Below are 17,377 nucleotides of genomic sequence, written 5' to 3'. Positions count from 1 at the left end.
TATGTGCGGAATAAGTAGTAATACATCTTAGGGGGGTATTATTCTCCTTAATCTTAGGGGTAAGTAATTCTCCCCTATCTTTCAGTAATGCTCTGTTATATGCTCTAGCAAGCAATTTTTTTAGAATAGCCTCTTTCAAGTAACCTTTGTCTAAGTTCTCTAGCAGCTATTTTGAAATTGTCAATGGTGCTACAATTTCTCCTTAAACGTATATATTCTCCCATAGGTAGTCCTCTAATAGTGGCAGGATGGTGATAACTGCTTGCATGCAAAATATTATTAGTGGACGTGGGCTTCCTATACGCTTCTGTAACAATTGAGCTGTCAGTATTTCGAATTGTGAGATCCAAAAATCACACTGCTTTTCTGTCCCAATCGTCATATAATATGTGTACAATTAGGATCCAATGTGTCTAGGATCTTTAGTCAATGTTATATGTTTATAGATTGGGAGCCAGAAAAATTATATATTTATGCATTAACTTATTTTGGACCATAACCCTAATATTTAACTACCATCTATAAGGTATTTTCCTTGGTTTCAAAGTAATCGATTCAGTAATAGTTATAATGATGCTCTAAATAGAAGAACTGTAACCTATACTTTTGAATGATCATATCATAACTCTAAATTGCATTAACACGGTGTTACCTGTACATTTTTAAACGTATTACGTGTGATTTCATAGGTATACATAATAATAGTGAGGTGTAAGTTTACGACTTATTTCACTAACTATTTGATACTCATATCAAAATCCTTAATCACAATAGCACGGCGTTACTTGTACAGTGTCAAGTGTATTGCAGGTTGATATATGGACATACAAAATAATAGTATAATAGTACTGTGAAAGTCTTTAGACTTTTTTACTTTTTTACTCTATTAAGTATCGCTATATAGGGAATCGATCCATGTGAACTTATCAAATAGAAAACTTTTAAGTTTATGGTATCCACTCCTTATAAATGTAAGATCCTCCTATTGGAGAAGACATCGTCCGTTTAATGTGTAAATACTTATTTCTAACCTAGCATTTGTATTACAAGGAATTACTCTCTACACGCTAGCTGTGGATCATTGAGCATGCACGGCATATCATTTGCATTTTTCAGCCACACAGTACAATCGGGTTAGTAGGCGTTATCCCCTAAGCGCAACCATTGGATGTTAATAGGGCGTCTTCCCTGAAATCCATGTGATTGGTTAACTGTGGCCTGCAAATGATTATTTAAGTCCGCGCATCCGGTAGCCTCTGGTTTTACTAAATGTCAGTGTAAAGTATAGCATTGAGAAAGGCTAGGTCGTAGCCGAAACGCGTTTGCTCTATATACTTGTATTCCTGCCGCTCAGTCACTTCAGCCACCTGATGCCAATGTTTCCTGCTATCGGCCAGGAAACAGAGAAGTGACTGTTGGCTTGTTTTTAGTTTAATTACTGTTTGGTAGTGGGTTGTGGTTAACGGTAGGGGTATTTACCCCATGTCTTTTAATATAATTAATTAAAGTATAGTTTTTTAACAAACTCCATATCCATTTTAGTAAGTATGAGTGCTATAACATCCCCTATCTTTCCCTTCTTTTTCCATGAATATCAATTGTTATAAAGGGGTAGCACCGGAATCTACAGATTCTTTATCTTACTCAACACTAGTGTAGTGCCAGTTTATATATTCTTCAATATAGTTTTGTAAAAATAACCATATGCCCAGAATGTGTTCCAGAGACTGGGTAGGTGTAAGAGCTTGGTGCTGTAATCTGTATAATAAACTATGGATAAGTCTAAATTATACTATTACTATCAAATGTGTGTGTTTTGATTGCAGAACTGAGTGGGCGGAGCAGTTGAACAATAGGTCGTCAATACTCCAGTAATCCGCTACTTGGTCTGCTACAAAGTGTTGCTGAAATTTCTTTTGAAATGTTGGCAACTATGACAGTATAACTTGAGACTTTTAATATTTTACACCAGTAGGATTTGTGGATTTAAAACAAGCTTGACGAAAGCAAATTTTAAGTTTAATGGCACCAATAGTACTTTTAATTTGGTTATCTCACAATTCATAGTAAAGTCAGTCAACTATATCCTGCTCCATAATATCATATAGACTAGTGCAATAAATAATAATAATAAATAAATATGTAGTTTCTCATCTCTCCTTACAGGTGTTGTTTTACTCATTTGCTACTGTACATTTCAGAGAAAAACTTGCCCAAAGTACTAGAGAATTTTTAGCATTTTTTCTATCACTCCATTAATAAAAAATATACATATTGACAATCAGTGCTTCCTTACCAAACATCAAGTCACTGTTGTCAACCGCAGGAGCTGCAAACAGGATCAATGTCAATCTACGGTATTTGGTACACTGTGACTTGCACCAGATGACATACATCTACTTCAAGTTTTGTGAAGGAGTTAAAGTGACAGTAAAGTCAAAATTAGACTTAAATGGATTGGCTAGAGCATTACATTTTATATGACTTTCCATTTTTATTATCAATTTAGTTTAGTTCTCTTGGTATTCTTTGTTAAAGGTTAATCTTAGATGATCCCAGGAGTGTGCACGTTTCTTTAGCCATCCGGCAGTGTTGTTTGCAACAATATTTATAGCAGTATTATACATTGCTGTAAACACTGCTGCCATAGACTGCTAAAGATGTGCACACTCCTAAGCTCCTATTAGCCTACCTAGCTATACTCTTCAATAAAGATGCCAGGAGAACAAAGCAAATTTGATAGAAGTAAACTTGAAAGTATTTATTTAAATTGCATCCTCTGTCTAAATCATGTAGTTAAATTTTGACTTTACTGTCCCTTTAAACTGCAATGTACAGGGGAACCTCAGCTAACATTTTAAAAAAATAATATATAAAAAATACTATTTAGGGGACTAGAAGAAACACTGGACCTCAATTTCCACAGTCCCACTTTTGTTTATACTTTTGAGCCTCTTGTTTTGTGCAAATTAGCTCAGCATTTATTTGGAGATGTCCTTACATAACTTAAAGGGACATGAAAGCCAAAATGTCTCTTATATGATTCAGAGTATACAATTTTAAATGACTTTCAAATGTGCTTAATTCTCTTGGTATTGTTTGTTTAAGAAGCAGCAATAATGCACTACTTGGAGCTAGTTGAACTTATTTAGTGAGCCAATGAGAAAAGGCTTATGTGTGCAGCCTCCAATCAGCAACTTGCTCCCAGTAGTGCTTTGCTGTTCCTGAGCCTACCCAGGTATGATTTTAAACAAAGAATACCAAGAACACATTAGATAACAAAAGTAAATTGAAAAGTTGCTTAAAATCTTATGTTCTGTTTGAATCGTGAAAGAATAAAATTGGGTTTTATGTCCCTTTAAATATGACCTTTTCTTTCTCTAAAAACTGACATTTCTCATTTTCAAATGTACTTTATTCAGTGCATGGAAATAATACAGTGGTTTGCATATCCCTTCAAGACTTCTAGAACCAGTAAAGCTACAAAAAAATAATAATTTTATATATAGATAGATATTTCTATAAACTCCAATGCTTTTGACTGACAGCCTTGCAGAATCTAGTTCACCTCCTTCATCCTTTGGGAAAATGTTATGTAAGTGAAACTCTTGTGTTCTTTGGCCTTTTAGATGCAAGTCTAAGCCTCCCCTCGTCTTTCAGTGAATGTGGTGTGTATGTGATACACACAGGATGCAGACAAACCTTTATTTCTTGGCGGGCAGCATTACTTATTAAAGATGTGCTTGCTTTGTTGAGTTATTTACTTGCTCAGTTTCCTTTTTTCCTTCTGACATTTTACAGACTATATAACTTAAAGACCAAGATAGCCTTTTCAATAAAACCATTAATTATTAATAGAGAAATAATTGCCAATAAAAGTAACATGCATTTTTTTAATTAAAGTTTTAGAGGCATGTTTGCAGGGCATCCACAGCATATTTAATTTAGTTTTGTTTTATATATTACACATTTTATTTCTTTCATCTCTCATTTTATGATGGGCAGCTTCTAGCAGTTTCATAGAACCGAACCCTGTCTAACCCTCCCTCTGATGGGATTTATACAACTTTATTTCTACATGTTGTTTTTTTTTATTTTATTGCATTATTAAAATAACTCCGATTTAAAGAGCTCATATAAAACTAATCTAATAAGCGTAGTGTTTCGGAATGAGAATTTGATATACATTTTTTCTTTAGGGGAAAGTTACCATTTTTATAACCCAGCATAAGATTATTCAGGTACTGGCGGGGGGATATGCCTTGTTTTTGAAGGAAATAGAAGTTAGCAGAAATCATCAGAGGTTCTGCTTCTGCCTATATTGATAACATGGACTTTAAATTAATGTTTTTTTTATTTATGAAGACATTATTCACTACATTGCAAAAGATCTGCATGCAAAACAAATGTTTTGAAAGCATTTATATATTGAAAGGCCTTTTTCAATGTTTGACCTCCGCAGAGGAAAGTCCAACCATAGAAATTAAATGAACTATCTTGGTCATGTGATCCACTACCATTAAAAATGGTATCCTGATGCTAAGGCTTCTCTTGGACTGTGGAGGAAGAGTAGCCACACAAGTCAAAATGATATGCTAGACTCTGGCACAGGTATCCCAGGAGCAAACAAATGGACAATCAGTCTTCGGTAGCTGAGGACAACAAAATGCTCTTGGGTCTTCTTTATTTCCCAATGATCCTAAGGCAAGGAATCATGATAAAGTTGCAGCACATCCAAAAGAACAGGAAGGACAAAAATGCTACCTTTTATAAAACAGCCCACCTGACACAGCTAAAGACAAGGGAGAAGATGGAAGAGTAAGACTATGTTACCTAATTTTGCCAAACATAGATCAATATAAAGCCAAATTATTATTATTATTTTTAAGAATAGTATCAGCTGGGGTAACAGAATCTGGCAAAACATTTTGGAATTCTAGACAACACATGCAGTTACCTGTTATTTGATCATGCAGATAAGTAATGATAAAGTTACATATTGTAAAGAACAAAGCCTGTCTAGGACAAAATCTCTTAACAGAGTGACAATTTTTTAAATTGCTGTGATTTTTAGAAATGTTGGACTGTACAGCACTTTCCAGAAAATGCCTCCATTCGTCAAAGGGACATTTAATTGTCAGGAGAAGAAAACAATAGGGTGCATCTGCACGTTGGGACAGAATTAAAGGCATCTACATATAATAAAAAGGCTTCTAGATTGCATTAGGATTGGGGCAGAAGTAGATACACTTTTAAGCTTGTCAAAGTCCATCAGTGCCTCAGGTTTCCAGGAGAAAGTAACAAAATAGTAGGTAAAATAGTACTAATAGTAAGTACCTATTGGTGCCAAATATGTTTGTCTATCTACCTTCTACATTCCAGGAGTGGACAACTGGGAAGCGGATTTACAGAGCAGACAGACTTTTCATCCCAGGGAGTGGGTTCTCCATCCGTAGGTGTTCTCCAGGTTAACCCTCAAATGGGGGGTGTCAGAGTTGGATCTGATGGCGTCTCGGCAGAACTCCAAGCTTCCAAGGTACGGTTCAAGGTCAAGAGATCCGCAGGCCGCCCTGATAGATGCTCTGGCAGTTCCTTGGGATTTCAGTCTAGCATATCTGTTTCCTCAGTTTGCTCTCCTTCCATGAGTCATTGCTCGTTCCAATCAGTAGAGAACATCTGTAATTCTAATAGCTCCTGCATGGCCTCACATGATCTGGTATGCAGAGTTAGTGAAGATGTTATCTCTTTCACCTTGGAGGTTGTCTTTGAGGAGGGACCTTCTAACTCAGGGTCCATTCCTCCATCCAAATCTCATTTCTCTGAAGCTGACTGCTTGGAGATTGAACGCTTAGTTTTGTCTAAGCGTGGTTTTTCTGAGTCAGTCATTGAGACCACGATTCAGGCTTGCAAGCCTGTTACTAGAAAGATTTACCATAAGGTATGAATACCTTTATTGGTGTGAATCCAAGGGCTACTCTTGGAGTAGGGTCAGGATTCCTAGGATTTTGTCCTTTCTCCAGGAAGGTCTGGAGAAGGGTTTGTCAGTTAGTTCTCTGAAGGGTCAGATTTCTTCATTATTTATTTTGTTACACAAGTGTCTGGCAGATGTGCCAGATTTGCAATCTCTTTGTCAGGCCCTGGTCAGAATAAGGCCTGTCTGTTGCTCCTCTTTGGAACCTTAACCTTGTTCTTAAAGTTTTGCAACAGGCTCCGTTTGAGCCATTCCATTCCATAGATATTGGGTATCTTGGAAGGTTTTGTTTTCTATTGCTATATCTTCTGCTCGGTGAGTCTCAGAACTCTCGGCTTTGCAGTGTGATTCGCCTTACCTTATCTTTCATGCTGATAAGGCGGTTCTTTGTACTAGGTTGGGTTTTCTTCCTATAGTGGTTTCAGATAGAAATATTAATCAGGAAATTGTTGTTCCTTCTCTATTTCCTAATCCTTCTTTTCATAAGGAACGTTTGTTGCACAATTTGGATGTTGTGCATGCTCTAAAATTCTTCCTACAGGCGACTAAGGATTTTCGCCTGTCCTCTGGACTGTTTGTTTCTCTGGAAAGTGTAAAGGTCAGAAGGCTACTGCTACTTCTCTTTCCCTCTAGTTGAGAAGTATACCTTGTTTTTCTTATGAGACTGCTGGTCATTTCACTAGGGCTGTCTCCTTTTTGGGGGTTTTTGAAATGAAGCTTCTGTGGAACAGATTTGCAAGGCTGCAACTTGGTACTCTCTGCATACTTTTTCCAAATTTGATTATTTTGCGTCGGCTGAGGCTTCTTTTTGGAGAGAGGTTCTTCAAGCAGTGGTGCCTTCTGTTTAGGTCTGCCTGTCTTGTTATCACTCCCTAGTCATCTGTCTACTCTAGCTTGGGTATTGGTTCCCACTAGTAATTGATGACGTTGTGGACTCTCCATATCTTAGGAAAGAAAACAAAATTTATGCTTACCTGATAAATGTATTTATTTCCGGATATGGAGTGTCCACGACCTTACCCTTAATTTAATTTAAGACAGTTGTTTTTGACTATACCTTAGGCACCTTTACACCTTGGTCAAATGACTGGGAATTATGGGTAGGGGAGTGATATTTAACAGCTTTGCATTGGTGCTCTTTGCCTCCTCTTGCTAGCCAGAGTGATATTCCCACGAGTAATTGATGACATCGTGGACTCTCCATATCTGGAAATAAATAATTTTATCAGGTAAGCATACATTTTAGTTTTTCTGATTTTTTTTTTTTATTTTTTTTTAATACTGCATACAAATATCCTGTTTTTTTCTGGTTGTATTCTAATAAAGAGACTGAGAAATAATTATATATGTTAATTATACCATTGCTAAAACACAGTACTGTAGGGACATATATATTTAATTGTTATTCTCTTTTTAAAAAAAAAAAATCATAGTTTGAGCTTTAACACGTTAGCAGGTTGGGATAGCGCACATATGCTTTTTAGGATTGCGAATGTCAGAGATTTTGTGCGCAGGTTAGTTTTGGTGCTTTTTTCCCCTGAAAAGGACACTCAAGTTAAAATAAACTTTTATGATTCAGAAAGAGCATGTAGTTTTAAGACACTTTCCAATTTACTTCCACTGTTAAATTTTGCATAGTCTTTTTATATTCATACTTTCTGGGGAACAAGATTCTACTGAGCATGTGCACAAGCTCATGGGGTATACGTATACTAGTCTGTGATTGGCTGATGTTTGTCACATGACACAGGGGGCCAAAAAATGGGAGAAAAAATAAATGTGTCAAAAAAATCTACTGCTTATGTTAATTTCAGAGTAGTTGTTAAACCAGTCTTATTTTTTGTATGCACTTTTGAATTATTCGATTCCACTGCATTGACTTGTCCCTTAAATTATGGCAAGTTGCACACGCCCTCTCTCTTTGCTTAGTGTGCTATCTGGATGTTGCGGCGTCCTGTTGCGTTATCTTTTTTTAGTGTCTGATTTGCGTGCTTTGGCCTTGTAAGAGCTACTTAACCAAAGGTTGTGTCTACAGGTAATATGTCAGGAAATTGTTGTCTCTTCTTTGTGTCCTAATCCCAAAAATTCTTCGGAGAGGCGTCTTAATTTGGATGTTGTTAGAGTGTTGAAGTATTATGTAGACACTGCTAATAATTTCAGACAAACTTCTAGTTTGTTCACTTTTTTGGTTCTAGTAAAGTGAAGAAAGCCTCTGCCTTATTTTTGGCTTCACTTTTGATCCATAAGGCTAATTTAGAGGTGGGATAGCCTCCACCTACACAGATTACTGCTCATTTTACCAGATCAGTTGCCACTTCTTGGGCTTTTAAGAATGAGGTTTTCGTTGCATAATTTGACTAGTTTCTACCATTTCGTTGTTTTTGCTTATCGGGTTTGACGGTCCCTTTTAAGTACAGTAGCAGGGTATGTTTCAAGGTCACAATTGAGGGTTCATCTTTACACATCTATTTACAAAAGATACTTTTACTAGCCAACATAATACAAATTAAAGGAACTTTAATGTCCTTAAAAAAAAAAAAATCTGCAAAAATATATTGCAATACCAGATAGCGAAGTATATTTTGCATATTTTGCAGTATCATTTGTTGAAGGAGCAGCAATGCATTACTGGTTTTTAACTGAACACATGGGTGAGCTAATGACAATCGGTATATATATGCAGCCACCAATCCGCAGCTAGAACCTAGGTTATTTGCTGCTCCTGAGCTTACCTAGATAAACCTTTTAGCAAAGGATAATAAGAGAAGGAAGCAAATTAAATAATAGATGTAAATTGGAAAGTTGTTTGAAATTGTATGCTCTGTCTGAATCATGAAAGAAAAATTTTGGTTTCATGTCCCTTTAAATACTAAAGTTTAGGGCTGGATAAAGGAAATATTCTCCAAAGTGGGGGCAAAAATAGGGCAATTACAGAGCCATCGTGGATGAAGCTGATCTGCCTCTTTTTATTCCAAATACATCATAAAAGTGTTGGTATTGCTCAGAGCAGTGAACTATTTAAAAAGGGGGGGACCAACTGGTGGCTCATGGGCCCTAGGTGGCCATATGCATTACATTTTGTAGCCCCTGGGAAATAACAGAACTAATAATGTGTGTCCTATATTTTGTGGCCCCTGTAACTGTGGTCATTTTTATATTTGTGTGTTTAATGGCCACAAATGTATATGCAGCCCTTAAGGTTTATACAATATTGATGAATTATGCTTTTTAATTTTATGGTCAAAATTATACATTTTGCTTGGAGTTTAATGTTCGTCTAATACACAATTTAGTTTGATAAAGACAAAACTGCAGTGCAGCACTCTCTGAGCGCCAAAGTGTTAATAACACAGTGAGCCTATTTCTGTCAATGTGATCTTCTTAATTTTCTATCATAACCGCATAAATTGACCATTTTATTGTCCAAATGAAATTGATATTTGCCACCATGTTTTTGAAAATCGCTCTGTATAGACTGTTTATTGATTCAGTTGGACAAAAACATAGAACAAAACTCTACTGCTGTTTCTTTTTACCCGCAATGAGACCATCTTTAAAAGCTGAAACTATCCCAAATTAAATAGGTGATTGAGTCTTTTTTCTTTCCCATTGTGAATTGGATTGTAATTTTTTTTTTTCTTGGGATCTCTGCTTCATATGATTGCATTGCTTATTCTTAGCCTTACAAAACAAAATTCATAAGAAATGTCAAGGTTGGTAAAGAGAAATAAAGTGTCATTAAAGTAAATGCCTTATTTATCTGTGATATTGGGAAGGATCCTATGGCTAGCTCAGAAATCCTTTCTGCCAATTGCAGACTACCTTTTCAAACATGCTTTTATCTTTCATCTATTTATATATAGGACAAGCAAGACAGTATTTATGTGCAATTTGTTTTACAGCTAGAGATGGAGGCACTAAATTCTCCATCAATCCTTTTTTTTTTTTTTTTTTTACAACTTTAACAGACAAATCTGATTGTCCATGTGTGATTTTATAAATGTTGATAAATACATTATATATTTATAGTTTTAGAACACTAAAGCAAGTATACAGGGCATTCAATCATCACACTTTTTTCATGGACCATCATTTTAAATTGCTGGGTTTTTTTTCTATAGATTGTGGGACTGATATTTGAGTAAAAAAATGCTTTGTACTGTTCATTTCTCTGTTCCATGAAGTATAGTTAGGTAAGGCTGACTCTTTGCTCCTGCCTCACTGATCTATGGGATGTCAGGGTTCAGATTCTCACAGACATCCAGTATAATTCCTTTACACAGTAACTTTTATCACACTATAGTTCTGCTTTTAGTTTTACAAATAGCAGATGAATAGATATTGGTGCACAGCTGATCTACAGGAACTTCTGCCAAAGTCAGGGAGGGCTGAGAAGATGAAATCTTCAAGGAACCCTGTGGCAATATTTGACTTTCATGTGAGTTTCAAATGGTTGCTTGAAACAGCTGTATCATGCAACTGAGCCAAAATGTTTATATTTCTAAAGATACCAATTGTGCACCTTCATTTATCAGCCTCTGAATTAAGTTAAGCTATTTTTTATTATTACATTTTTGTATAAATTGTTGCAGTCTGTTTTGTATTGACCCCTTGGTTTTGGTAACCTTACAATATAGGTTTAAAAAAAAATAAAAGTGTTGACGATCAGATAGTTCCTTTAAAACATAGTTTTTAGTATTCGATTCCTTGCCACAAACAGATACCAGCTTTGATAAGGCGCTATGTTTGCAGTACAAATCATTTTATGCCAGAGTTTTGTAACTTTTAAATAAAATAGGTTTTTACTGCAGACACTTTCTTCATTAACCTACTTAAAGAAAGGAAATGGTGGTTTCTCTAACTCACGTCTATGAAGTTGTTATAAAAGATTATACCTTATTATATTCTGTAGCTATTTTAACACCGTATCACCATTTAATGAAAGCATAAAACATAATTGTACAATTGTGCAAAATGTCATTGGATTAAAGGAACATCAAAGTAATTTATTATTTTAATGCAGAAATGAAGCACTGCATTGCAAAAGGTCTGACTAAAATATACTTTTTTTTAATTGCGCATATATATATATATATATGTGTATATATATATATATATATATATATATATATATATATATATATATATGTATATATACGGTTTATATATGCATGTGTGTGTGTGTGTATATATATATATATATATATATTTATATATATGTGTGTGTGTGTGTGTGCTCCTAAACTTTTACAGCAATCACTGCAAAGTATCTAAGGATTCTGAATTTTACAAAATGCACTTTAGCCACTCTTAGGGGAGTTGAAAAAAACTAAAAAAAATGTTAAATGTAAACTACAGGTAAAGCAGACAAAAGAACTAGTAAAAAGTTAGTTTTCCCCCCACCGTGCATAATGATGTTGTACTGCCTTATCAGGGAAGGGAACATAGATCTGTGCAATGCCAGTACAGACTGCTATCTTTGCCACTAAAAGATATTTCTTTCATGTAATTAGCAAGAGTCCATGAGCTAGTGACGTATGGGATATACATTCCTACCAGGAGGGGCAAAGTTTCCCAAACCTCAAAATGCCTATAAATACACCCCTCACCACACCCACAATTCAGTTTTACAAACTTTGCCTCCTATGGAGGTGGTGAAGTAAGTTTGTGCAAGATTCTACGTTGATATGCGCTCTGCAGCAAGTTGGAGCCCGGTTTTCCTCTCAGCGTGCAGTGAATGTCAGAGGGATGTGAGGAGAGTATTGCCTATTTGAATGCAGTGATCTCCTTCTACGGGGTCTATTTCATAGGTTCTCTGTTATCGGTCGTAGAGATTCATCTCTTACCTCCCTTTTCAGATCGACGATATACTCTTATTTATATACCATTACCTCTGCTGATTTTCGTTTCAGTACTGGTTTGGCTTTCTACAAACATGTAGATGAGTGTCCTGGGGTAAGTAAATCTTATTTTCTGTGACACTCTAAGCTATGGTTGGGCACTTTATTTATAAAGTTCTAAATATATGTATTCAAACATTTATTTGCCTTGACTCAGGATGTTCAACATTCCTTATTTTCAGACAGTCAGTTTCATATTTGGGATAATGCATTTGAATCAATTTTTTTCTTACCTTAAAATTTGACTCTTTTTTTCCCTGTGGGCTGTTAGGCTCGCGGAGGCTGAAAATGCTTCATTTTATTGCGTCATTCTTGGCGCGGACTTTTTTGGCGCAAAAAATCTTTTCTGTTTCCGGCGTCATACGTGTCGCCGGAAGTTGCGTCATTTTTTGACGTCCTTTTGCGCCAAAAATGTCGGCGTTCCGGATGTAGCGTCATTTTTGGCGCCAAAAAGCATTTAGGCGCCAAATAATGTGGGCGTCTTATTTGGCGCCAAAAAATATGGGCGTCGCTTTTGTCTCCACATTATTTCAGTCTCATTTTTTCTTTGCTTCTGGTTACTAGAAGCTTGTTTATTGGCATTTTTTCCCATTCCTGAAACTGTCATTTAAGGAATTTGTTCAATTTTGCTTTATATGTTGTTTTTTCTCTTACATATTGCAAGATGTCTCACGTTGCATCTGAGTCAGAAGATACTTCAGGAAAATCGCTGTCTAGTGCTGGAACTACCAAAGCTAAGTGTATCTGCATATTCCGATTCATCCAGATCATTATCAGTTCCTGAGATTCTCTTTTCTGGACAAGCATTACCAGTTTGTGGCTCTGCCGTTTGGCCTAGCTACAGCTCCAAGAATTTTTACAAAGGTTCTCGGTGCCCTTCTATCTGTAATCAGAGAACAGGGTATTGTGGTATTTCCTTATTTGGACGATATCTTGGTACTTGCTCAGTCTTTACATTTAGCAGAATCTCATACGAATCGACTTGTGTTGTTTCTTCAAGATCATGGTTGGAGGATCAATTCACCAAAAAGTTCATTGATTCCTCAGACAAGGGTAACCTTTCTGGGTTTCCAGATAGATTCAGTGTCCATGACTCTGTCTTTAACAGACAAGAGACGTCTAAAATTGATTTCAGCTTGTCGAAACCTTCAGTCACAATCATTCCCTTCGGTAGCCTTATGCATGGAAATTCTAGGTCTTATGACTGCTGCATCGGACGCGATCCCCTTTGCTCGTTTTCACATGCGACCTCTTCAGCTCTGTATGCTGAATCAATGGTGCAAGGATTACACAAAGATATCTCAATTAATATCTTTAAAACCGATTGTACGACACTCTCTAACGTAGTGGACAGATCACCATCGTTTAATTCAGGGGGCTTCTTTTGTGCTTCCGACCTGGACTGTAATTTCAACAGATGCAAGTCTCACAGGTTGGGGAGCTGTGTGGGGATCTCTGACGGCACAAGGAGTTTGGGAATCTCAGGAGGTGAGATTACGATCAATATTTTGGAACTCCGTGCAATTTTCAGAGCTCTTCAGTCTTGGCCTCTTCTGAAGAGAGAATCGTTCATTTGTTTTCAGGCAGACAATGTCACTACTGTGGCATACATCAATCATCAAGGAGGGACTCGCAGTCCTCTGGCTATGAAAGAAGTATCTCGAATTCTGGTTTGGGCGGAATCCAGCTCCTGTCTAATATCTGCGGTTCATATCCCAGGTATAGACAATTGGGAAGCAGATTATCTCAGTCGCCAAACGTTGCATCCGGGCGAATGGTCTCTTCACCCAGAGGTATTTCTTCAGATTTTTCAAATGTGGGAGCTTCCAGAAATAGATCTGATGGCGTCTCATCTAAACAAGAAACTTCCCAGGTATCTGTCCAGATCCCGGGATCCTCAGGCGGAAGCAGTGGATGCATTATCACTTCCTTGGAAGTATCATCCTGCTTATATCTTTCCGCCTCTAGTTCTTCTTCCAAGAGTAATCTCCAAGATTCTGAAGGAATGCTCGTTTGTTCTGCTGTTAGCTCCGGCATGGCCTCACAGGTTTTGGTATGCGGATCTTGTCCGGATGGCCTCTTGCCATCCGTGGACTCTTCCGCTACGACCAGACCTTCTGTCGCAAGGTCCTTTTTTCCATCAGGATCTCAAATCCTTAAATTTGGAGATTGAACGCTTGATTCTTGGTCAAAGAGGTTTCTCTGACTCTGTGATTAATACTATGTTACAGGCTCGTAAATCTGTATCCAGAGAGATATATTATAGAGTCTGGAAGACTTATATTTCTTGGTGTCTTTCTCATCATTTTTCTTGGCATTCTTTTAGAATCCCGAGAATTTTACAGTTTCTTCAGGATGGTTTAGATAAAGGTTTATCCGCAAGTTCTTTGAAAGGACAAATCTCTGCTCTTTCTGTTCTTTTTCACAGAAAGATTGCTAATCTTCCTGATATTCATTGTTTTGTACAAGCTTTGGTTCGTATAAAACCTGTCATTAAGTCAATTTCTCCTCCTTGGAGTTTGAATTTGGTTCTGGGGGCTCTTCAAGCTCCTCCGTTTGAACCTATGCATTCATTGGACATTAAATTACTTTCTTGGAAAGTTTTGTTCCTTTTGGCAATCTCTTCTGCCAGAAGAGTTTCTGAATTATCTGCTCTTTCTTGTGAGTCTCCTTTTCTGATTTTTCATCAGGATAAGGCAGTGTTGCGAACTTCTTTTGAATTTTTACCTAAAGTTGTGAATTCTAACAACATTAGTAGAGAAATTGTGGTTCCTTCATTATGTCCTAATCCTAAGAATTCTAAGGAGAAATCATTGCATTCTTTGGATGTTGTTAGAGCTTTGAAATATTATGTTGAAGCTACTAAGTCTTTCCGAAAGACTTCTAGTTTATTTGTTATCTTTTCCGGTTCTAGAAAAGGCCAGAAAGCTTCTGCCATTTCTTTGGCATCTTGGTTGAAATCTTTAATTCATCTTGCCTATGTTGAGTCGGGTAAAACTCCGCCTCAAAGGATTACAGCTCATTCTACTAGGTCAGTTTCTACTTCCTGGGCGTTTAGGAATGAAGCTTCGATTGATCAGATTTGCAAAGCAGCAACTTGGTCCTCATTGCATACTTTTACTAAATTCTACCATTTTGATGTATTTTCTTCTTCTGAAGCAGTTTTTGGTAGAAAAGTACTTCAGGCAGCGGTTTCAGTTTGAATCTTCTGCTTATGTTTTTCATTAAACTTTATTTTGGGTGTGGATTATTTTCAGCAGGAATTGGCTGTCTTTATTTTATCCCTCCCTCTCTAGTGACTCTTGCGTGGAAAGATCCACATTTTGGGTAATCATTATCCCATACGTCACTAGCTCATGGAGTCTTGCTAATTACATGAAAGAAAACATAATTTATGTAAGAACTTACCTGATAAATTAATTTCTTTCATATTAGCAAGAGTCCATGAGGCCCGCCCTTTTTTTGGGGTGGTTATGATTTTTGTATAAAGCACAATTATTCCAATTCCTTATTTTATATGCTTTCGCACTTTTTTATCACCCCACTTCTTGGCTATTCGTTAAACTGAATTGTGGGTGTGGTGAGGGGTGTATTTATAGGCATTTTGAGGTTTGGGAAACTTTGCCCCTCCTGGTAGGAATGTATATCCCATACGTCACTAGCTCATGGACTCTTGCTAATATGAAAGAAATGAATTTATCAGGTAAGTTCTTACATAAATTATGTTATTGATTCAAAACATTTTTGTATTGTGTGTATAGAAGAGCAGCATTTAACCATGTAAAACATTTTTTTGCCTTAAGATATGTTAAATAAAATTAGAGCAAGTTATTATTGCACTATTTCTTCCATATAACTATAACTGTGTTTCAGCCATGCAATGGAGTTTACCACATCATTAAAGTCAGATCCACGGCAGTAATGCGCTACTGGAAGCTAATTAAACACTTCTGGTGAGCTAATGACAAGTCATACGTGTGTACCCACCAATAACCCGCTAGCTCCCAGCAGTGCATTGTTGCTCCTGAGCCTATCTAAGTATGATTTTTAACAAAGTAATTAAATTGCGACGTCTCTTACAATTGCATGTTCTGCCCGAACCATGAAAGCTTCATTTTGACTTCCCAGTCCCTTAATGTAAAAGCTGTTTCAATTTAAACTGAAACTAATGCAACGGTATCAGCTGTTTACTTACTTTATTCAGAACAATAACATATAATAAAATACAGTACACAGGGAAAGGTATTGGCTTAGATCAAATATAGCAACAACAGAATAAAATACTACAATGTTCCTTTAAACCAGAACCTCAGCAAGATGTGTGAGCGAAAGTCACTAGAAAATATTGGCGTTTACAACACAATGTTATGAATTTTATAAAGTTATTTAAATGCACAAATAATCCCTTGTGGCATTACAGAACTCCAGTGGCTCTGTTTTTATGATCTTCTTTTTATAGCTGTCAATACAATATTTTGTGTGATCAATAAAAAGAAATGCATGTGCATTTTTCCATAGAAACAAGGTGATCTCCCACTGTAATCCTCTTTAAGTTGGGATTTGTGCACAGATGGTCCTGTGACTACTCTAGAGCTCTCAGTGGAAATGCTTTTCCAACTCATAATGCTTCAGCAATATTGGTTTCCATCTCAGGCTTCACATTAAATTAACTCAATTTATTTTATTGGTATTTAATATATTCTTATGAGCTGCACAGGTAGGCTTTGGACGGCATTGGAAATTTTAAATGGCTATTGACCTTCTAACCACTGAAATGCTGTGGTGTAATCTATTTATTTCCCTCCTGTAAGATGACAGGTCTAGATGAGAAGCATTAACATTTACCAGACATCTCAGAACATCTCTCTGCTATAAAGCTGTGCTTGTTTTGAAACAAACATATTGTTGTGCTAAGCTGCAAATCTATGAAATTGCTATTGAAAAACAATATTTTTTGACGTTTCCTATCAAGACTAGTGGCTTCTAGTAACCCCTTCTTACCCCATTTTTGTTGTGTTTTGTTACAGGGACCCCACTGTTGGTACGACGGAGCAGTGACCCAGCTGTGGGTCCTGTTGTAGATTTTCATCCAGCTACCTCATATGCTTCTGAGCAGAACAACAAACTTTCTGTACAGGTCAGTAAAAGGGTTCTTTCCCATTAATGTATTGTAAATAGCCCAATACTATACTACAGTGTTGAACATCTCCTTCACTCCGTATGGTATAAAATGGGATACTTTTTCAGAGTACGTTTTAAATTGTCCACCTCCCTTAGTCTTTGTACTTTAGTTGGACGGACCAAGAGGGTATGTAGCGGAACCTTGGAGAAAATGTTACAACAAAGGCAGAAGAGGAAAGAGACGCAACATGGGAAAACTATCAGTAATAGGAAGAGAAAAATAAAAAAATATAGAGCAGCAGACAATAGAAAGATACGGAGGAGAGCTTTGTTCTTGTTTGTGAAAGACTATATAATTGCACTCTTACGCAGTTTTTGAAGTTGA

The 17,377-nt window shown here is 36.6% G+C and overlaps 1 protein-coding gene across 3 annotated transcripts in view; it reads left to right on the top strand.

The window, feature by feature from the left end:
* Positions 1-17,377, top strand: part of PARD3B (par-3 family cell polarity regulator beta) — a 1,914,565-nt gene that overhangs the window by 496,600 nt on the left and 1,400,588 nt on the right. For all 3 annotated transcript variants that reach the window (XM_053698659.1, XM_053698658.1, XM_053698660.1), the window contains exon 4: positions 16,899-17,008. In XM_053698659.1, coding sequence (XP_053554634.1) covers positions 16,899-17,008 — 110 coding nt within the window. The remainder of the gene's footprint in view (positions 1-16,898; positions 17,009-17,377) is intronic.

Source organism: Bombina bombina, chromosome 1 (assembly GCF_027579735.1).
Source record: "Bombina bombina isolate aBomBom1 chromosome 1, aBomBom1.pri, whole genome shotgun sequence".
Classification (NCBI taxonomy): Eukaryota; Metazoa; Chordata; class Amphibia; order Anura; family Bombinatoridae; genus Bombina; species Bombina bombina.
The sequence above is the reverse complement of the archived record's forward strand: the minus strand, read 5'-3'. Positions and strand labels throughout refer to the sequence as shown.